We start from the raw sequence: 23,562 nt of genomic DNA, 5'->3' as shown, positions 1-23,562 counted from the left end.
TCTCCTCTGGAAAGACATCTGAAAACTCTCTCGCCACTTGTATCTACCCAACTGCTGGACTCTCCATACGGTGATCTCTCACATGACATAGGATCAACGGACACCCCTTCCTCAGGTAAGACTTCAAGGTCACTGCTGCAATCAACTTAACTTTGGGTTTGACAACAAAACCACGATAAGACACACTAATCCCCTTAGGACCTCTAAAAGAAACCTTCTTTTGATGAAAATCTATCTTAGCTTTGTACTTTCCCAACTAATCCATCCCAACTATCATCTCAAAACCATCTAAAGGAAACTCTAACAAGTCTACTGGTAGATCAACTTGTCCAACTAACATAGAAACACCTCTATACAACCTCCCACAAGATAAAGACTCCCCCGAAGGTATAAAAACTTCCTCTCTTACAGACTCATACTCACTCAAACCCAACCGTTTAACATGAATCGACGATACAAACGACTGTGACGCTCCCGAATCAAACAAAACAAAGGTAAAAACTCCATTAACAAGAAATGTACCGGTGATAACGTGAGCATCATCCTCAGCTGCTTTCTTCTCCATCATAAACAGCTTGCCACTGGTCTTCTGCCCACTTCCCTGGACAGTACTAGCTGAGGTGGCCTACTTAGCAGCCGACCCCTGGTTGTTGTTGTTGCTTTTCGTCGCCGGACTCTGATATGAATTACCGCCATTGCGGTTAGCCCCACTGTTGTTACATTGACCTCCCCTGTTGTTCCACGACCCAGCCGGCCTATTACTAGCATAGTTCTGCGCAGGATCCTGTGAGAAACTCCCTTGTGACGGTCTCTGGAAACCCCAACTCATGCCTCTTGTGGCCCACACCGCCACTGTTATAACAGGTCATACCCCAATTACTACCACCACTTCCATGACCACGCCCGTAAGAAGGCCCAGCACTAAACCCCGAGCCCGATGAATACACTCTTGCCTGGTTATGGCCGCCCTTTTTGTAACTAGATTGACCACCTCCCTCACTCTCAGCCTTCCTCTTTTCAGAGGCTCTCTCCCGGCTCTCCTTGGCCATCTCAACTAACCTCTCAGCCCTCCCAGCACGCTCATAGACCTCCTTTACAACTGTAAGAACTCCCACCAGTAACTTCTCCATAATCTTGGGGGTCAACCCCTTCTCGAACCTCAATGCCAAGTTCTCCTCACTCAGCCCCATGTCCTCAGCATACCTGGACTTCCCATTAAACTTGCAGTAGTACTCAGCCACCGTTATCTCGGATGTCATCTTAAAATCATCAAACTCTTCCCTCAACTTACTACGCATATGCTCTGGCACAAACTCACGTCTCATCGCTTTCCTGAACTCATCCCAAGGTATCACAGGTAGCCCCTGCTTCATATACATCTCCGGAGCACTCACTTTAACCTTATCCCACCACTCACCGGCCGCTTCTCTCAAGTAGAACGCAGCTTGTTCCACTTTTAACTCCTCCGGGCAGTGGACCAACTCAAAGAATATTCTCCATCTCTCTATGCCAATTATCCAGCAGAATTGGCGCCCATGTCCCGTTATACTCCTTAGGGTTGATCCTAGCTATGTGAATGCTGATCTTGGAGTGATCAACATCTTTGTCCTTTCCCACTCTTTTCAAAGCATCTGTGGGAGCATCCTGGTGCTCCAACATCTTTACTATATCATCAACGGTCACACTCTCTGCTCTAGCATACAAATCGTTCCTCTTTGGCGGCATCTTGTAACTATATAAAATAAAGGTAAACATAAACACTCATCTCACATCTCAAAACACGCATACGACCTGTATAGAACCTACTCGATCGAGCCCCTCAACCCACTCGATCGAGTTGAGGGCACTCGATCGAGTTGCCCCTCCTACTCGATCGAGTGCCTCGACTCCAGAACCTGATCAGAAACTTTTCTAAAACATACTCGATCGAGCCTATAACCCACTCAATCGAGCTGACTCTACTCGATCGAGTGCCACCACTTACTCGATCGAGCGCCAAAAAACTTGCTTCTGCCCAGAAAACGCAAATCTAGCTACTCGATCGAGTCAGACCCACTCGATCGAGCCTCTCACCTACTCATTCGAGTGCCCTCACTCGATCGAGTCATGCAGACTCGTATACACTACCCGCATGTTCATCTTACTTTCCCAACTTTCTATACTACTAGCAAAACGACAACGACATATATATATATATATATATATATATAGATATATATATATATAGAATTAGGTTCATCTAAGTCCACTTACCTTAGATGAGTCCCTAAGTCCTATTTCCCACCCTTGGATCATAATAAATCAATGGCTAAGATGAAAAACAAAATAATTACCCAACTCAATTTTCTATGCACAGCAGTAATGATGAAAAACAAAATAACCCCCTTCCCCATAAACATTACCTCTTTACTAAATTTTAATTTTACGAAAACCGTTGATTAATTTTTACTCTTCTTCTTTCTTTCTTTTTTTCTTACTTTCTTCAACGTTTCAACTTCTTCATCCTCTGCATTTCAAAAAACCGTCTGATTAATTTGAAAAAATTCCGTCTGTTTAATCCTGTGAACTCCCAATCAACTCGGCTTCTGCAAATTCATTATCATCCTATTTCAGGTATACTTAATCATTCTTCAATTTCTTCTATTTTTAATTGCATTAACTCTATATTAATCCTCATCCTTGTATTATTATTTTATCGTCTTTGTTTTGTTGTTGTTTTTGTTTTTGTTGTTGTTGTTGTTGTTATCGTTGTTGTTTTTTTCTGTTTTTGTCTTCATCTTCATCTTCAAAACTCGATTTTTGCATGCCAAAAACTTGAAAGGTTTCATCTTCATAACTCCTTCATAGTTCTATTGTCTTCTTCATCATTTTATTCAACTCGCATGCCCATCTTTGTCTACACCTGCATTCGTAGTTTTCATGCCCTATTGATTTTGTTATTGTGAATTTATTAATCAAGTATTGAAATAGATTTATTATTGTTTGAAGTTCCTAAATTTGTTAGTTGAAGTTTCAAGGGTTTGAATTAGAATTTAAATATTATCTGCTTAGTTGAAGTTTGAACGTGTGTGAGTTGAAATTTCAAAGTTAAAGGATTAAAGTTTCAAAATTGAGGCTTAAAGTTTCAAAGTTTCATAATTGAATATACCATCTGCTTAGTTGAAGTTTCAACTTGAGTATGTTGAAATTTCAAATTTGAGGCTTAAAGTTTTAGAATTTTTTTTAAATAAATCAGCATCAATTACTTAACTTCAATACACCAATTTGTAAAGAAATTTAACTTTAACCCATTTTTTTTAATTTCTATTCAGATGGATGGTGAAGGTGATTGTGAGGTCGTAGAAGCCGCTGTTAAACCTACCCCCTCCACAATCGTAAAATGTCGAGGTAAAAGGCTTGTGAAATTGATATCTAAGCTTACTAATGCACAAAGAGAAGCGGTAAAGAGAGTCGGGTTTGGTGGGTTGCTCGAGTTACGTCTTGACAAGTACCCTCTTGATCATGTGCACCTGTTTGTAGAAGCTTTTAATGACGGCTCACATGTGTTTAGGGCTTCTGAATCTAAAGAGTTTGTTGTGTCGAAGCATGATGTACACGACTGCTTCCTATTACCATTAGGTCCTAGGGAACTTGATTTAGTAGTGACTGGTCGTAAGAAGGAGTCGTCTGAGCTTTTAAATAAGCAATTGAAGGAACGATGGAGGAAAAGATATAATGTGACAACTGCATCTCAATACATCCCTTTAGGTAAGCTATATGATGATATGAGGGCAGACAAGGACGGGGGGGACGACTTTATTAGACTGTTTGTATTGTTCAGTATGTCGGAATTCCTAGCCCCTACCTCAAACGGTGTCGACTGGAAGCTTCTCTCAGCTGTTGAAGATGTTAGTCTTATTAATCAATATGACTGGTGTTCATATGTGCTAGATGGCATTGCCACTGCCGGTCTCGAGTCCAGGAATAATAAGACCTGCTTACGTGGTTGTCTTCCTTTTCTTATGATTACCTATTTCCAGAGGTTTGTCTTCCGCGGCAAAAGTTCACCTCATGAGCTCCCACTGATAAAATATTGGGATCAAAGTAGTATTAATTCTAGATTAGATGGTGAGCTGGTTGGTGGGTCTTTGGGTCGGCTGACATTTTCACCAGTTGTCTATCCTCGCTGCCTTGACCCTACCAATAATAATAATCCATCTCAAGTAATGCCACCCGTCCGTTGTTGTTGGCTTCCACACCTCATCCTGATAACAAGAAGAAGTTCATTCAAATCGAACTACCTTCAGGTGTTGAGGATGACCAGGAGTTGCATGCTAGAGCCGTGGATGTAAGTCAAGCTTGCCAATCTATCATTCTGTTTAATTAGAAACGAGTAAATCTGATGAGCATTCATTAAAACTATGTGCATTCATTTATGCCAGGTGGTTTAAAGTTTCAGATAACTTTGGGCATTCATTAGAAACTTTAGCCGTCAACTTTGAAATGTTATAACCACAATATGAAACTTCAACAATTTTCATTGATTTTAACACCCAAACTTCCTACTGAAGTTTAAATGTGTACTTGAAATTTTAACAACATTATCTGAAAGTTTAACTGTGTACTTTGAAATTTTAACAACATTATCTGAAACTTTAAACCACTTTGGCATAAATTCTAGTATACAGAATTTGAAACCTTAACTTTGCAATTCTAATAATACATTTGGATTGTATTGTTGCATTGCAGGCTGTACATTAGCTTTACCTACGATGCAAACGTAACTCAATCGTCTTCCATGCATGGTACTCAGATGCGATTTCGAAGATTAAGCGTCTAACAACTCCAGAGATTGATCCAAACAAGCTTGTTCCTTCACAGTCCACACAAGCCTTCTTTCAATCTAATGAGCTTCAATTTCATGTTGATGAGGTAGCTGATATATCCGTTCGAATGAAAGATGTATTTGACAACGCACCTGTGTTTAAGCAAGATCCTGTGGCCAATCCAAATCGACAAGATGAGGCTTCTAAATCAATGGAGCAGATTAGTGGCGTTTTATGTGACCTCGCTGTTGTACTTTCTGCTGACAAAATTGATGAAGTGTCTGTTACTGCTGAAAAAGAATTATCGCCCCTTCATATGATCACCAATGACTATTATACTACTTCGGGAGATAAAGACATACACCATTCTGCAAGTGTAGAGGAAGGGGTTGATACGATGGAAGGTGAAGCTGATGGTGAGTTCCTTGAAAACTCATCAGACCAACACTTGAACAACATAGAAATTTCTACACCCATTCAAAACAAGGATAATGTTATCGATTTGATGGATGTACAAGTTGTTGGGGATGTCCAAGGAATTCAACAAAAAGTACCGGATTTGTCTATTACACAACTAATTGGTTCTGCGCCGGTTTATACTACTGCTGAAGTAAATGCCATTCTCCAGGAGGTGCGAGAAGAAGAGATTCCGATTGAGTTGCTTTCTTCGGGGGATGTGGTTGCGGCTGTTATTGCAGCAGACGTACCTGAACAGCGTTCAGGTGATATGGTGCAAGGTTTGGATGAGGCAAATAAAGAGGCTCCTGCAATATATGTCCCTCAAACTGATGGTGTTCACCATCCATTCCTATTTCATTCAAAAACCAAACTTTCTTGCATGTCTATTGTCCCTGAGAACCTCGGTTGCTCTTTTGATTGTGGTGGACCCGATCCGAGCCAGGTTTTTGTGTCTGATGTTTTACGGCGCAACAACAGACTATTCACATCCGTTTTTAGCAGGAGGAAGGATGTAATGGATTACATCTTCAATAAATCGGAGAACTATAGTAAACTGTAAGTCACCTATAAGAACTTTATATTAGTTGATATTGTTTTACCTATAAGAACTGTATACCCTTTCTTTTGTTGTATTGACTTCCTAGTTGCACATTTTTTGTAGGGAAACAATCGTATCATACATAAGACTGTACTTCATTCCGAGGGAGGACATTCGGTCGTTAGAACCCGGTCTTGAGATCACGAACAATGTTATCGATTGCTGGTCTCTGTTACTCAACAAGATCATGACTGATACAACTGCCCCAGTCCTAACTTCCTGCTGTTTCTTTGGGCTTACCCACACTGTATGTGCGCATTTTTCACAGTTACTTACTTTTCACAGCAAAGTGTCAAATTTTTACTTGTTCCCTATCTTATGACAGAGTCTTGTACTCCAAATTTGGGAAGACAAACAAAAGGGGGAAGTGCTAGACCTAACTAAAGATATATTCACAACATGGGACATTTGGGTCAGTGATTGTGTATCTCAATTTCAGCTAGATTCTGATTTGGTATGTGTAACCTTTTTAAAGCCATTATTATCTCGATTTATAATTTTAATATTCTTAATTGTAAGTTTTATTAATAGGTTTATGTTGAATTTACTCAGTTCTTCATTCCTAGGTTATCAGGTGGTTCGCCTCACTATAGTTGTGTATGTATAAATTTCCCCGCAAAGCAGGTTGAATACCTTGACAACCGTTCATATAGCGAAGATTTCGATACTTTACCTATCTCAAATATTGCATTTATAACTATAAGTCATTCCACCAAAGCTTTGTACTTTTAATTCTACTCCTACAACAGTATTAAAACTTTAAGTCATTCATCAACTTTTGAAAATTTAGCAAAAACACGATATTAAAACTTTAAACGTCCAACTCCAAATTTTAACACACATTGTCTGAAACTTTAACCAGTGCTTGCTAACTTTAATCAACATTTCGTTTAGAAACTTTAACTGCGAACTTTGAAATTTTATACCCCAATAAATGAAACTTCAAGAGTCTACATGGATTTTAACATAATCTTAATAGTGAAACTCTAAACGTGGAATTTGAAATTTTAACTACAATTTCTGAAACTTTAAACCAGTTGACATACATTCTAGTCTACAAAAAATTAAAACCTGAACTTTGCACTTTTAACTCACATTTACTGAAACTTCAAACCTCATCTTCAAAATTTTAACTGACATTTTCTGAAACTTCCAATTTTAACTGACATTTTCTGAAATTTTAAACCACTAGTTTGAAACTTCACTCACAAAACTTAACTCAAAAACTTTAACCGCCAACTTTGAAATGTTATATTCAACAATATGAAACTTTAACAATTACCAATGATTTTAACACCCAATCTTGAAACTGAAACTTTAAACGTGAACTTTGAAACTTTAAGTATGATATTTGAAACTTTAACTTGTTCCTAGAAATTCTAATCTACAGAAACTAAACCTGACCCCCAAAATTTGAAACTTAACTATAATTTCTGAACCTGAGCTCTGCAATTTTAACTCAAATTCAAAGAAACTTTAACTGTTATTCATGAAAGTTTAATTGGTTTATTTTTAAAACTTTAAGTTGTTGAGGAATTTCATATATCTTCCTTCTACATATAATGCTCACATGTTTTCTTATTATCTATATTCATTTCCATTTTCAAATACATACAGGCAATCGAAATGGGCAAGTATTTGGTTTCCAAAGGGTTAGACAAAGGCAAATCAGTATCCGAGTTTAAACTTGTTAACATTAACTTTGCATGGCAAGGTCTAGGATACTCAGCCAATGACTGTGGTACCTATATGATGATTCACATGCTCCTTTATAATGGCAAACCCTTTGACTGCGAGCTAGGCACCATGGACACAATTAACTTGTACAGGGCTGAAATTGCTGCGACGCTTGTACTTAGTGACATTAACAAATCGAGGGAAGAGGTTATTTCTGCGGCTAAATCCTTCAAAGAAGGTAAACTTACGTCCACAAAATCAGCTTCTAAATCTATTGGCCCTAAAAGAAGTAGTCAACCACTAGTTGAAGGATCCAAGCGTCCCCGTTTAAGTGTACCTGATCCAACTACCCCTCAACCAACAACCCCATTAGCTCATTCTCCGACAACTGAGTTATCAGCTGTTAAAAGTCGTCCTAGGGGGAGCGGTGATGGTCTTGGTTGCTCTCTCGACTGCGGTGTTGCTGATTTGACTACCCTTCTCATATCTAAGACTCTAAGGTGCAACCAATTGCTATTGAAGGATATGACCACACTAAGGAAGCACGTAGCAGATTACTGCTTCCTTGACGACCACGATTTCGACCCGAGGTAAGTTTGGTGTCTAACCTGTATTGGTTCATATAGCCAATTGAAGTATATTTGTAATGTGAGTACACACTCACCATATAAGTTGCATTGGTTGATTATTTTTATTTCAAATTGAAACTTCAACCAAACTGTTGAAAATAAAAACCAAATTCACTTTTTGAAACTTTGACGACAGATTCTGAAATTCTAACTCACAACTTTTGAAATTTTAATCTAAACTATTCACATTTCAAGTGACTCCTCCACATTCTGAAACTTTAAGCATCAACTTTGAATTTTCAATTCACTCAAGTTCAAACTTCAACCAAGCAGATAATATTAATATCCCAAAGTCAACTTTTACGACGCATTTATTTCACGATGCAGGAACAATTGCGATTACGAGTCAATGCCGTACTTTGTAGGGATGGGATCATGTCAATGCTACCTGATAGCAAAATGTCCTCAATCGTTATTGAATGTTGGTCCAAGTTGTTGAATCAGATAGAGTCAGATGCAAACGAAGTACCAAGAATGGCTTTCCTAGGCATACGCCACACGGTACGCATCTACTTTTAAATTCATATGACATTTAGCGGATGAAATTTATATAATTCAAATGGAAATATTCTGTAACCAGTTATAAGAACAAATATTTCACAGGACGTGGTTATGCGATGGTTGGAAAACCAAGAAGATGGTACACAGGAGACGCAGACTAGTGCGTATTACGATACGTTGTTCCATATTTGGGACTTATACATCAAGCACTTTGGTCATACCTTCAACTTGAATGCAGAGCTCATCTTCGTACAAGTTAATATTGACGATCATTTTGCTTGCATATGTATCAATTTCATTGCAAGTACTATCGATGTCCTTGACCATCAGCTATACCTGCAATTTAAGAATTCCAAAGTCTTCAAGGTGTCTCAAATCATTGTAAGTTTCTTACTATATCTACGATGAATATCGACGCAATTAATATGTAACTTAACTTATGACTTCATCTTACTTATGTGCAGTCCAGTGCAATGAGTGACTACCTCGAATCAAGAGGCGTATCCGGAGCAGAAGAGGTCGCTAAGTTTAGGCACCGCCAGATCAAATTAAGTTGGCAGAGTCCAAAACCTAACGAAGTCGAGTCTGGATTATTTACAATGATGCACATGTTATGTTACGAGGGTGCCCCTTTCGAGCACGAAGACCTTCCGAAGAAGATTGGCCGGCGCTATCTGTGTATCCAACTGGCTGCGACCCTTGTATTATCCGATATGAACAAAGTTCGAGCAGAAACCATGGACAATGTGAAGAAATTTATTGCTGAAAAGGAAAGCTTATGGCAAGTCGTATATGCTAGGCGTAAAGTTTCGAAGATCTTGAATAAAAAATAACAATGTTTTATTAATATTTCATGTAGCCTACTACTGTTTGAACATGTGTACTGTTTTGAATGTACTTAAATTTGTACTAGCTATACTTTTCTAGCAGGATCAACATTAAATGAAAAAAGTCTGCAAGTTTTCAGTTGAAACTTTTTGGCCATCGTTTGAAATGTTAGTTTAAAATTTTTGTAACTTTATTAAATTTTCCAACAAATTTTAAGCCTCAACTCAAATGTCAACTCGAGTCATGTTGAAACTTCAACTAAGCATGTAATAATAAAATTCCAAACTAAACTTCAAACTTTGACGAAGGATTTTAAAACTTTAAATCGAAATTTTCAAATTTCAAATAACAATATTTAAATTTATAATATTTAAATTCCAATTTTAAATACTGAAACTTTGACAAGACATTTTGAAATTTTAATTCCCAACTTTTGTAATTTCAACCTAAAATATTTCACTTCCAAGTGAATTCTCCACATTGTGAAACTTTAATCATCAAAATTGAAATTTCAACTCACTGAAGTTGAAACTTTAACCAAACGGATGAAAATAAAAAATCCAAAGTCACTTTTTGAAACTTTGAGGACACTTTCAAATTTTATCTCATAACTCAAACTTTAACCTAAGCTATTCACATTTCAAGTGACTCCTCCAGTTCTCAAACTTTAAACATCAACTTCGAAATTTCAATTTACTCAAGTTGAAACTTCAATCAAAGATATTTCACTTTAAATCAGAAATTTTAAAACTTTAAATCATAAATTTTCAAATTTCAGCCAACAATATTTAAATTTAAAATATTTAAATTCCAATTTCAAATACTGAAACTTTGACTGCACATTTTGAAATTTTAATTCACAACTTTTGTAATTTCAACCTAAAATATTTCACTTCCAAGTGAATTCTCCACATTGTGAAACTTTAATCACAAACATTGAAATTTCAACTCACTGAAGTTGAAACTTCAACCAAACGTATGAAAAAAAAATCCAAAGTAACTTTTTGAAACTTTGAGGACACTTTCAAATTTTAACTCATAACTCATTGAAACTTTAACCTAAGCTATTCACATTTCAAGTGACTCCTCCAGATTCTGAAACTTTAAACATCAACTTCGAAATTTCAATTTACTCAAGTTGAAACTTCAATCAAAGATACAATAATAAAATCCCAAAGACATCTTCTGAAACTTTGACGACGCTTTTCGAAATTTTAACTCATTGTCTTTGAAACGTCATCCAATAATATTTAAATTCCATTTCAATTGTCGACAATCTGAAACTTTAATCCTCACCTTTGAAATTTCAACTGCCTCATGTTAAATCTTCAACTATGTAGATATTTTTTAAATTCAACTATTAACTCTTCAAACTTTTAGGAAGTATTTTGAAATTTCACCTCACAAATTTCAAACAATCAGGCAATAATATTTCAATTTCATGAGAAAGTTTCATATTCTGAAACTTTATGCACCAACAGTGAAACTTCAACTCACTCATGTTGAAACTTCAAAGCAATATTTTTAAAAATTCATGCCTGAACCTGGAAATTGTACAAGAATAACTGTGAAACTTCAACATTGCATGGAATTTTTCAATCCAAAATTTGGCTACCTTAAATTTCACCATAAACTTCAGAATTTTAAAATAAAAAAAATCGAACATATACCCTCACTACACAAACATCTACTTCCCTTGCATACAACAGATTAACTTCATAGTTTTACCAAAAAAACTAGGACATTAACTTCACGAATACATTTTAATATAAAAAAAATTCCTACTCCTCCGACAAGTCTTCTACTTCTTCCTCTTCCTCCTCCTCTTCTTCAGATGATTCCGACAATTGCGGTGGATGCTCAGCAAAAGGGTTAGGACAGTTCCTCTTGTCATGGTGTGCCATTTGCTTGCAATTATTGCACATGCGTTTCGGCTTACTGGCAATTGCAATGGCCTTCGCCTTACTAGACAAAATCTTTTTCCCACTCCCTTTGTTTTTGGAATATTTAGGTGGCAGTATAGAAATCTCCTTACTTGCTTTACAACCAAGTAATTTCTCCATTTCCTGTTGTTTATTCAACTTCTCACCTACCGGTGTCAGCTTCTCTCTAAATTCCCTAATTAAATTAGTAAGACCTTCAACATATTCCTTTTCCTTATCAACAAGCACTCCAATTGTTTCGTGAATTTCCGACCACAATTTTGTCATCTGAAGTTGCTTACTGTCTACAATATCCATGTCATCTGTACACTCCCCGGTACTATAGTCACCACTCCGCAATGCATCCTTTGTCCATCTCCTAGCAATCGCAGATTCCGGAATTTTATTTACCCCATTACCGGAATAAATCCAAATTATGTGCCTGCAGAGTACTCCCTTCCTCTCTAAAAGTTTACAGGAACAGCTCGCCTCAAAAGTCCCTGAGTTAGCAAATGAAATTGAAACTTTCATGACTAAAAGAAACTTTATTACTTACACTTTGAAACTTTAAGAGAATTTCATGAAATTCTAATACTTTAACTATCTAAAACAATTCTTAACAAGTAATAAATCAACGTACTAATATTTCAACTATGTAAAACTTTAAACATAGTTTTATGAAATTTAAACTTTGAAACTTTAAGACAATTTCATGAAATTCTAATGCTTCAACTATGTAAAACGCTTCTTAACAAGTAATAAATCTGCTACGCACTAAATTACTCATACCTGGGTTATACTGAACATCAGAATTACGGCCTCCCAATGAATCCTTCAAGGTAGTAACCTCTAAGTTGTTCGACTCCAAGAAACCCTTGCAACTAAATCCACCAATTGCATTCTTTAACTCCTCTTGAAACTCCTCGAAAATATCATGCGTGTAAATCTTCGCACCATCAGTCTCTATTGCCAACTTACTGCATAACTTTGGGTTTGAGTGATGGTTTTCGTTATCAAGCCTCTTCTGGTTGTGTCTTTGTTGGTACAAAGCACTTTCAAAGCGCATCCAAAACTCAACAAGAGTACCATTTCTCGCCTCAAACCTCTTGAAAAAACTGTTTTCACTTTCCGACCGCTGTGTCATCCTCATAATACCACCCATTCTCAAGTCCTTACAATGCGCCATCACCCACTGCCTCTTTATATCATCGCAGTCCGTAAACCATTCAATGTCAGCGGGTACGTGTTCCTCCATTATTGCTGACCATCTATTGTCGAACTCCTCTGCTTCAAGTTCCTCGTCCCATACAATAGCATTTAACTTTTTTAGAAATACCTTATAATCTTTCCTTTTGCTACCATACTTACAGGGAACCTTATTCATAATGTGCCACATGCAGAACCGGTGCTGTGCTGTCTTGAATTTTTCGGGTACTGACGCAATTATTCTAGGATCTTCATCTGTTATTATGTACTGTGGTTCCTTTCCCCGCATAGCAATCAAAAACCTCTCGAACACCCAATTAAACGATTCCGTAGTTTCTTTTGCTATAAGGGCACAACAAAAATTTATTGATCGTTTATGGTTGTTAATCCCTGTGAAGGGAGTGAAAACCATCTTGTACTTGTTAGTGGAGTAAGTAGGGTCGTAAGAAACCGCATCTCCAAAGACAGAGTAGTTCCTCCTAGCAATGCCATCCGCCCAAATTGCGCGTCGTAGGCTACCATCTACGTCAACATCATAGTCAAAGTAGAAGTCTGGCCGAGTCTCTGCCATGTTCTTGAAGTGATCAATGAAAAGTTGTCCGTCTCTTTCATGAATAAAACACTTTATGTCTCTTTGAAAATTTTTGAAGTCGTTCAAACTAGCCCCTATATTGTGGTACCCGTTAACAACCTCCTTACACATTCTGTAAGTCCTTGTTGCTCCAATATTCAGCTGCAATGAATTAACAAACCAACCTCAGAACAGAAATTAAATTCACACTCGAACATTCAAACGTCTACTAATAATTTCTACCTATCAGTTGTACAAACTTTAACCCTGTTAAGTAAAATTCACTCTCACAAATGTAACTATCAATGAAACTTTAATCGTTCCATTCAAAATTTCAACACTCTTTTTTGAAACATTAACTGAGGTCATGGAAAAAAAAAATAACAACATTATCTTTCCTGACTTTTAACACCCAAGTTGAGCACTAAAACATTAGAGGTTAACTTTAAAATTTTAACGACAAATTTTGCAACTTCAACACAGTTCATGTCTGCAAACTGCCACATATAGCACTGAAACTTTTAAAGGCAATTTTGAAAGTCTAATTCACATTTTGTGAAACATTAAATCTATTTCCGGAAATTCAACTACATATTTCAGTAATGGAACTTTATGCGTGAACTACGAAATTGTAATATACAAAAATTAAAACATCAACAATTTACAACATAAAAACTATGACACCATAACACACACTCGCTATTGAAACTTTAAAAGTACATTGTGAAACTTTAAACGTAAATTTTAAAACTTTAAGCTACTAACCCTTGAATTTGAGACAATTAGTCCCATGTGATACTTGGAAATGTTTTTGGATAATTTTTGAAACTCCCTATCTTTGACAGCAACAAGCTCGTGATTATGTTCTTCATGAAACCGGTCCACTAAAAGCACACCATTCTTCAAAAATAACCTCATCCGAGCTTTACAACCAATCCTCTTAAGCTTATTTCTTCTCTCCTGCTTACTTCCATCTTCTTCCTTACCCGGACTTTCGTTACTTGATTTTGTAAACTCCTCCCTATTACAAATCAATAGTTTTGATTTTATAGTACCGTCACGCCACTTTTTAGTCGTGTATTTTCTCACATCGAACCCAACCCCAAGTACGTACACCTTATAAAATGTTATAGCTTCCTCAATATCCCCAAACTCCATCCCAATGTATGGTGTAAATACATCCTCCAACTGCTTACAAAAGTCTTCCTCTGACACCGGTGGAATTGTTTCATCATCTACATCAGCTATAACTGACGACAAAAAATAATCAAATAAAAAAAAAGTTCAGTAGAAAAAAAAACATTAATCAAAGTAAACTAAACCAACGTACAAACATATCATTACCAAAAATCTGCTAAAAAAACCCTAATGTACAACAACTGAAACTTTAATAACCCTAAACCAAAAACTAAAGCAAACGACTACTCGTCTCCCCTCCATCGTCTAAAAAAAAATATCTGTAACCTCATAAGCCGTTTAACTATACAACGTTAAACAATGATAAGTAGTAAAATATCTCTTTAGAACAATTAAATTACAAGTACACATCTTACCGTTCTCAACAGCCTCATAAGCCACAATCTCCATATCAGCCATGAAATATAAGTGATGAACAAAATAGAGGATGAATATGGTCGAAAATTTAAGGAAATATTAAAAAACTAACTAAAGGATAAAAAGAATGTTATTAAACCAGTATGAAGAATAATTTTTTAGGGAGTAATATGAGGAAGAAGAAAGGGTTAGAGAGAAGGATACAGTTGAACGTGAAAGGGATATTACAGTTGTGCTAATGAATACGAGGTAATCAGTGTTGGACGAATAAAAAGTGTATTCATTATGATTATTACTTGATTTCTTTTTTTTTTTTAACGTAAAGCTCAAACAAATCTCAGCCCTTTGTTTCAGCTAATCCAAGGGCCAAAAAAAGGACTTAGGGACTTATATATTTGTTTCATTTGAACTTGGCTCTCTCTCTCTCTCTCTCTCTCTCTCTCTCTCTCTCTCTCTCTATATATATAATCCAAGGGCCAAAAAAGGACTTAGGGACTCATATATTTGAGTGGACTCATTTGAACTTGGCTCTCTCTCTCTCTCTCTCTCTCTCTCTCTCTCTCTCTCTCTATATATATATATATATATATATATATATATATATATATATATATATATATATATATATATACGCAACTCTTTATATACTCAAACAAAACAACTTTACTCCCATATTTCTAATATATCACGTTATAAATCAAACATCATGCCTTCAATCATCCAACATACAAATAACATAATCATCACCTTTTATTCCATACCTCTTATCCTCCACATTCATGCATCCACCGATTCACACCACATGTTATTACATAGATATGCAAACAAGAAAATAACACATAACGATCCCGACACGTACCCCATGTGACCGGTTCAAAATTGTAGGGCGAGTTCGCGACTTTAGGACGTCTCCCAAGCCTTTGCATTAGCTCCTAAAACTTCTACCCCGGGTTCATTTTAGTTTGACTCCCTATGTTCATTAGGTTTATTGGTTACGGGTTTTAGGATCGTCGCTCTGATACCACTTTGTGACACCCCCATACTCCAAGTGCCTTACCAGGACCACTTAAGGTATGGAAACGTCACCATCTCGGTTACCCTAGGCAATGATAATCATAAGAAAATAATGAAATATACTTAAAAGTAAATACGGTTTAAAGTGATTACATATCAACTCCAAAACTAATAAACTGAAATACAAGGTTCTCAAAACGGTCTACTGATAAAACTATCAAAACTACAAAACATCGTCTGACACAGCGGAAGACTTCTAACTGCCACGTGATGACTCATCCCAGCTACCCCATATGCGTCATATCATACCTGCTCAACAACTGCTCACCATCCCCGAATGGATCACCACAGTTTTAAAGACATTAAAACGGGGTCAGTACTAATTACACACAACCAATCCACAACGAAACAAGTACAAAAACAGCTCAACAACACATCAATCCTCCAAACTCCATAATCAATCTCCACAACTGACTACACACTAAAGTGTATAGTCCTGCCAGAGTACCCATCGCAACAAGTACTCCACACCGCCAGTGGGGGACCGCAGCCGTACCCACCAAATCCCCGCTCATCACCACTGAGCGATAAACCCAAGTTTCCTTAATGTGCACATCCCCTCCTGTGGCGGGTTCCACAGAGGGCGAACCAAGGGTGTGAAGCCACTCCCGCAAGTGACTTCACTCACCCAGGGACGCGTCCCGAAGATCACAGACAGTATGAAAACAACAACCGTCTAACAACTCAACAATACAATCAATCTTTAATCACAACAACCATCACCACACATTATGTAACTAATACTGAGTAGAGAAACCCTACATGGAAAGCAAACACGGAATCAGAAGATCAAGCAGCTAAATCAAAATCTCTCCTCAACGAACCCTCCTCCTATACATACATACATATTACTACTACTATATCATATAAACCACAAAAAACTTCTAAATCACCCAATTGGGGTTTAACCAAATTTAACAAAACGATATGAAAATTATATGTAGGGCTTACTCTCGACGCAAGGATCACAAAGTTATAAAGAACGACGAAAACCGACACTTCTAGCTCTGGGATTTGCTAATAATGCGATGAGATGAAGCAACGTAACTTAGATCTTCTCTTTTTTGTGATTTTAGGTTTTCAAAAGTGTTTTAGGAAAAAGATAACGAAACATTATATATTAATCCGCATTATTAACAAACCCGTAGCAAATCACCCGTTAACCGACTTACTCGATCGAGTGAACCTTACTCGATCGAGTGTCAAGCTTACTCGATTTAGTACCCTACAGGAAGCCTACTGTTTTGCGTAAAAACATACTTACTCGACAGAGTAAGCCCCACTCGATATAGTACCCCAAGACACATAAAACCGTAGTATTACACTGTGCTACCAGATCCCCTTGTGGAGATCGCAAAGTCAGGCCTACACGATAGAGTACCCCAGCTGGTTTGAAGTTTGAAACGAAATCTGCCAATGCCTGTGACTTTATTGCCGTTCTTGGGTCATACCTAATGTCATATCCACTAATTTGTACGGACCATTTTGACATTTTGCTTGATAACTCAGGCTTCCTCATTATAGACTTTAGGGGATAATTGGTTACAACATGTATGTTATGGGACTCAAAGTAAGGGCGCAGTTTGTAGGATGCAATTATAAGTGCAAGTACCAGCTTTTCGAGAGCTGTGTACCTGGTCTATGCTGGTAGCAGAGACTTGCTTACGTAGTATATTGGTCGCTGGTCCTTATCCTGCTCCCTGACTAGGACTGCGCTCATTGCTACCTCTGTGACGGCTAGGTAAAGAAATAATGGTTCTCCTTGTTCCGGTTTTGATAGCAGCGGTGGGGTGCTGAGACAGTGTTTTAGCTCCCTGAATGCTTATTCGTGCTCTTTGGTCCATTCAAATCTCTGACTCTTCCTTAGTATGTCGTAGAATAGTCTGCATCTGTCTGACGATCTCGAAATGAACCTGCTGAGAGCTGCCGCCTTTCCTGCTAGTCGATGCACGTCTTTTGGCTTTTCTGGTGACTCCAACTGTAGTACCGCCTTTATCTGTTCCGTGCTGGCTTCTATTCCCCTTTGGGTCACTATGTAACTCAAGAACTTTCTGGATGACACTCCAAAAGTACATTTGGAAGGGTTCAGCTTCATTTTGTACTCTCTGAGTGTGTCGAAGGTTCCTGCCAGATGCTGCATATGATCTCTGGCTATCTTTGACTTTACCACCATATCATCAATATATAATTCCATAGTTTTTCCTATCTGCTCCTTAAACATTCGATTGACCAACCTCTGATAGGTAGATCCCACATTCTTCAGGCCGAAAGGCATAACGTTGTAATAGTATATACCTCTTTCTAACATGAATGTTGTCTTCTCTTGGTTGGCTGGGTCCATCTTGATTTGGTTGTAACCACTCCAGGCGTCCAAGAATGTTAACATCTTGTGTCTAGCTGTGGCTTCAACCATGGCATCAATATGCGATAGTGGGAAGGGATCTTTTGGGCATGCCTTGTTGAAATCGGTGAAGTCCACACATACTCTCCACTTCCTATTCTTTTTGGGCACTACCACTACATTTGACCACTCTGGGTACTTCACCTCTCTTATTTTGTTTGCTGCCAGCAGGTTATCCACCTCCTGGTTGATTACCTTATTTCTTTCAGTTACGAACTTTCTTCGTCTCTACTGAACAGGCTTGCATCCCGAATCTACACTCAGCTTGTGTGTTATGATGGATAGGTCTATCTCTACCATGTCGTCACGAGACCATGCGAAATAATTCATGTTGGCTTGCAAGAACTTAATTAGGTGTTGCCTGAGGTCTCCTGTGCACTCTGCCCCTATTAGCACCGTTCTTTCTGGATGTAGTCCGTCCAAGTTAATTTGATCCAGCTCCTCGGCCGGGGTCTTGACGTATTCAGTCTAGACGTGATGCCTCTGTAATTGCTATGCTGGGGGGGCTAGATATGTATTTTAGCGCCTTCGTATAACATCCCCTAGCTTCCTCCTGAACTCCACGTATCTTTTCCACTCCCCAGGGTGTGGGGAACATCACACATTGATGATATGTTGAGGGGACTGCTTTCATTAGATGCAGCCATGGTCTTCTGAGGATAACATTGTAGGTGGATGGTCCGTCAATGACTAAGTACCTCACTTGCTTGTTGATTCCTCCTGCGTAGGTTGGGATCACGATCTCCCCTAGTGAGTTAGCTGTTTCTCCACTAAATCCTACTAGTGGGATAGTCTTCTTCTGCAAGTCCTTCACGCTGAATCCCATATTTTCTGTGGTTTTCAGCATGATCAGGTTGACCGAGCTGCCAGTATCTACCATGACCTTTCTAACCGTGCAATTGGCCATTGATAGTGTTATGGTAAGTGCGTCGTGGTGCTCCTGATTGTCATGGAAATCTTCCTCGTCGAAGGTGACATCAGGTAGGTTGCTGTGGGAAACCCTACAAGAGGTCTCTGGTCGGTCACCTTTAGTCTCGGTGGCGTGTCTTTTTGCAGCTGAATATGTCAATCCGCTTAGGTCTGAGCCGCCTGTTATCACGTTTATTATTTTGACGCATATAGGCGGTGAGGAGGGTTTAGCCTTTTTTGCAGAACCCACTTTATCTTGCTACTTGCCCTCACGTGGTAATAGGTGGCTCAGTTTCCCTTGCTCGTACAGACGCCTGATCTCCCTGCGCAGAGTGTATCAATCCTCCGTAGTGTGCCCAATATCACGATGGAACTCGCACTTCTTCTTGTTGTCTTTCCTGCAAGCTTGTCCTTCTATCGGCGTCCTATGCCACCCCACCCCGTCTCCCATTTCCCTTAGTGCTTTCAGAATTCCCCCGATGCCAGTTGTGAACCCATACCCGGCTAGCGTAGGAAGCTGTTGATTTTTCTCTCGATTGTCGATTATGTTCACTCCTCTACCATATGGTTTGTATCTCTCCTCTTTGTTCCTAATTGGCTATTTCCTGATTGACTTTTCAACAGCTGATGTACTGGATACGCTTGGTGTGCTTGGTATGCTTGCTCTAAAGAGCATGTCCTCTTCCAGTCTGATTGCTACTGCGACTTTTTCTTGGACTGCCTCAAAGCTGTGGTAGAGATGCATAGTCAGCAGTTTATATAGGTCTGAGTCGTGGTGTAAGCCCCTCCTGATTGCTTCCACCACCGTCGATACATCACACTCCCGTACTGCCACCTTTTCGTTATTAAACCTGGTGTTGAATTCTCCAATCGTCTCGTTGACGCCTTGGACTATTTGGTATAAATCGCCAGCGTGCTTTTGTGGCTTCCGACAGCTAGAAAACTGCTGAGTGAACGCATTTACCAAGTCGGCAAATGTTGATATCGACTGTTAGGGAGACTTACGAGCCATCGGAGTGCTGGTCCTGACAGTGTTGATCCGAACCCCTTACATATACAGGCTTTCTTCACATGCCAAATGGCCATTACTGTCATCATCTTCTGCTTATATTGGCTCACGTGATAAAAAGGATCTGTCGTGCCGTCAAAGAGTGTCATATTTGGGTTAATGAACCCTTTTGGCATGGCGACGACCGATATTTCGTCCACAAATGGCGAGTCAGCGTAGCTATCAGGGCTTGCCTTCTCAAGTGGAGGTGGCATCCTTGGGACCCTGCTTAGTATCTCTCATAGCTCTAAGTACTGCTGGTTCGTTATGTTGCCTAAGTCTGCGCTGCGGCTGCCGGCTGGCTGTTGATGATTCCAGGTGCTACTCTCCGGCCAGAGTTCTGCAGGTTTTTGATCTTGTCCGTTATCCAGGGGGTTGGCATCATGAGTATCCCTGGGTGCCAGCCTACCGACGGGGTGCCTACAAATCCTGTGCCAGGTGTCTGGTTAGTCATAATGAAATTATTGATTGGGACATTACCTGGTATTATCTCTGCGCTGCTGGCAGGCTACCAGCTATTTGGTGCCAGATATCCTAGCTCTTGCGGGACTATTCTTTCTCCTGATGATACTGCTGTTAGGTCTAGTCTGGTAACCAACTCGGCTGGGATCTGCCGTGGTTGATTCCTGTTGCCTGATGCCTCCGGTGAATGCTCCATTGCTGGGACTTGGTTTCCACCCTCTGTGTTTGCTGGCGTGTTTACTTGTTGCTTCATGAGGTCTATTTGTGCCCAGAGTTCCCTATTCCTCTTTGCTGCTTGGGCTTTTGCTTTCGTTTGGTCTTCTCACATACTCTTCATTGCCTTCTACAGATTGTCCATGGCGTTGAGCAGGGTCTGTGTTGGGCTTGGTATCGGTGTGAGAGTCACGCCTCCTGGTCCCTGATCAGATTTGGAATGCGTTCCTACAGTAGGAGTCTTGGGAGGTAAAGTGACCTTAGCCACGGCTGTGGCTCTCGACGTGTGTCCGGGTGCTTGAGTTTGAGCCGTTGAAGCTGGATTCTGGATGGGGCTTGGTGGTATCAATGGCTGATTACCTCCTGACCCGTCTGGTGATGCTGATGATGCATTCTAGCTTCCGTCTATTCCGTATTGAGTAATTAACGATGACGACCACTATGCCCCACGGTGGGCGCCAAACTGTTTTGGTATTTTTCTACCGAATTAGGTTAAACTAGATCAAAGTGGTCTTATGCGTTATATGAGGAATATACGATGTTTGTATGGTTGTTACGTAATTAAATAGAGATGTAAATAGAAGGTTAGCTCAAGAGCTTTGGTGACGCGGAAAACCCAATATGGGAAATGACCGCGGGAATGGGACGGTACCCTTCCAAAGATTGCACTAGCTTTATAATGTGAAGGATGAATACAATGAGTATGGTACGGCTACTTTGCTAGTACAACGTTTAGGGTTTGTATCTGTATCCATGAATGCTCTTTCTTCCTTTCTCCGTCATATATATAGGACCCAAACCCTAGTAGGGTTTAGGTTGCTTGCATGATAAGTTAGCCGAAACCCACCTTCACTCGGCCTTTCCTGCTGCCAGCCCATGACTTGCTAACTAAATCCCAATTCCCTTCATTCTCCCTGAAGTCTGCCTGGTTACTCCGTGCTTATGAGCTCCTTGAAACTATCGGATTATTTGACCCAGTCCTTCTTGAAGGTCTTGACGGACCAATCCTCTTCTCGGCCCAATGTGCAGAATTTGGCCCAAACAGTGTGCAATATGAATTCGTGAATTTCTGTGTGTATTTGATATGAAAACTCATATGTGGAATTTGTGCCCCTAAGCCAAGTAGGGAGATTAGATCATGATAATATGAGCTATAGAACCAATGTTGGTAAATTAGGGCCAAAAATTTCGCCCCGTTCTAGTACTAATGCCGTGAAATCTGGCCTCAGTTGGGGTGAAATAAACTCGATTGAGTAATTTGTTGTGGATGCATAGATTAATTTTAATTATAATTAAGTTATTAAAATGTTTAAAATAGCTTCAATAAGCACATGCTTATTATTTTATCTTATAATTCTTATAGAAATTTTGCAAAATGTCGCCAAAGAAAGCCACTCCAACAAATATGACGCAAGAGGAGATTGACAGGCTGATAGAGACAAATGCTAACCTGTCATCTACATTGAAGGATGCACACAAGAGCAAGGAGACCGTATTTGATCCTGCAAAGATGAGTGCTATTATCGCTCGTCACCATCCGGCCAAATATGATGGATTGGTAGAGCCATCGTTACTAAGAGATTGGTGCGGAGAGTTTAGCAACCTATTTAAGCTGATTAACTGTCTGAAGGAGCTACGTGTGGACCAAGCTGCATATTATCTGATAGGAAACGTATGACTATGGTGGGAAAAGAGTGGTGAAGATTTGAAGGAAGTTTATAGACTAAGTGATGAGCCGTATATTACATGGAATAGCTTCAAGGACACGCTTAGGAATACCTTTATACATGAGCACGTCCGGAGCAAGATGAGGTCAGAATTTGACACTTTTAGGATGACGGAAGACATGACTATGGAGGAATAACACAACAAGTTTATGGAACTATCTGAGTATGTGTCCGATTTAAATTTTAGTGACGAGACGATGGCGGTAAGATTTGAAAGGGGTTGTCTATGGAGATCAAGCAGATGCTTACAACTAGAATACCAACTAATATAGAAGATATTTACCAAAGAGCAGGCTACACAGAGAGGCTAGTGGAGATTTTAAAGGAAGATGGGAAAGAAAATGGTGAGAAGAGGAAGAATAAAAATGTGGAGAATGCCAATGGAAACAAGAGGTCTAACAATAATCAATTCAGGCCATTTCAGCAAGGAGGATATGGAGGCAGTGGCGGTGGAAGTTTTGGCCATTGGTCGGTGGGGGCCGCGGCCAAGGTTTTATTCCGAAGCGGCAATGCTTTGGTTGTGGGAAGTTCGGGCACGTGAAAGCTGAGTGCAGGTCAGGAGGAGGATATGGCTATAATAGCAATAACAACGGAGGTGGTGGTTTCCGAACTCCTCAATCAAGCTATAGGAGCAATTCTGGGCAATAGAATAATCAGAGAAGAAACTACAACATCAACAACATTTTAAACCGATTCGTCAATCAGGGAAGCTGTAACTTTGGGAATGGTATGAATCAGAGGAGAATGCGAGAAATGGCAACCAGGCAGGTGGAGTTAGGGCCGTAAACAACTCGACCTCAACTGTCCAAGGCGCGGGTCAGAAGACGGTAGGAAAGCTGTTCATGGTCGAGAAGGGAGAGGCTGAGAACGACACTCACATTGTTTCGGGTACTTTTCTTGTAAACCTTAAGCCTTCATTCGTATTGTTTGATTCTGGGGCAACTCATTCATTTGTAGCAAGTGAGCATGCATAGTTTG

At 39.3% G+C, this 23,562-nt stretch overlaps 1 protein-coding gene across 1 annotated transcript; it reads right to left on the bottom strand.

Annotated features, from left to right (window-relative positions):
• Positions 1 to 11,278: 11,278 nt before the first annotated feature.
• On the bottom strand, positions 11,279 to 14,792 carry LOC141630976 (protein FAR1-RELATED SEQUENCE 5-like). Its single transcript, XM_074443706.1, has 4 exons — positions 14,750 to 14,792; positions 13,962 to 14,446; positions 12,209 to 13,358; positions 11,279 to 11,919 (listed from the first exon to the last, which is right to left on the bottom strand). Exons 1-4 carry the CDS (start codon positions 14,790 to 14,792, stop codon positions 11,279 to 11,281), a joined length of 2,319 nt encoding a protein of 772 aa, XP_074299807.1.
• Between the last annotated feature and the right edge of the window lie 8,770 nt (positions 14,793 to 23,562).

This window comes from Silene latifolia, chromosome Y, assembly GCF_048544455.1.
Source record: "Silene latifolia isolate original U9 population chromosome Y, ASM4854445v1, whole genome shotgun sequence".
Taxonomy (NCBI): Eukaryota; Viridiplantae; Streptophyta; class Magnoliopsida; order Caryophyllales; family Caryophyllaceae; genus Silene; species Silene latifolia.
The sequence above is the reverse complement of the archived record's forward strand: the minus strand, read 5'-3'. Positions and strand labels throughout refer to the sequence as shown.

Bases quoted from the DNA above. Each gene is read 5' to 3' on its own strand.
- LOC141630976 (XM_074443706.1), bottom strand. From the start codon at position 14,792: ATGGCTGATATGGAGATTGTGGCTTATGAGGCTGTTGAGAACG. The intron at 14,447-14,749 runs GTAAGATGTGTA...TTTTGTCGTCAG, and splicing joins TTATGAGGCTGTTGAGAACG to TTATAGCTGATGTAGATGAT. The intron at 11,920-12,208 runs GTATGAGTAATT...TTGCTAACTCAG, and splicing joins TGATGTTCAGTATAACCCAG to GGACTTTTGAGGCGAGCTGT.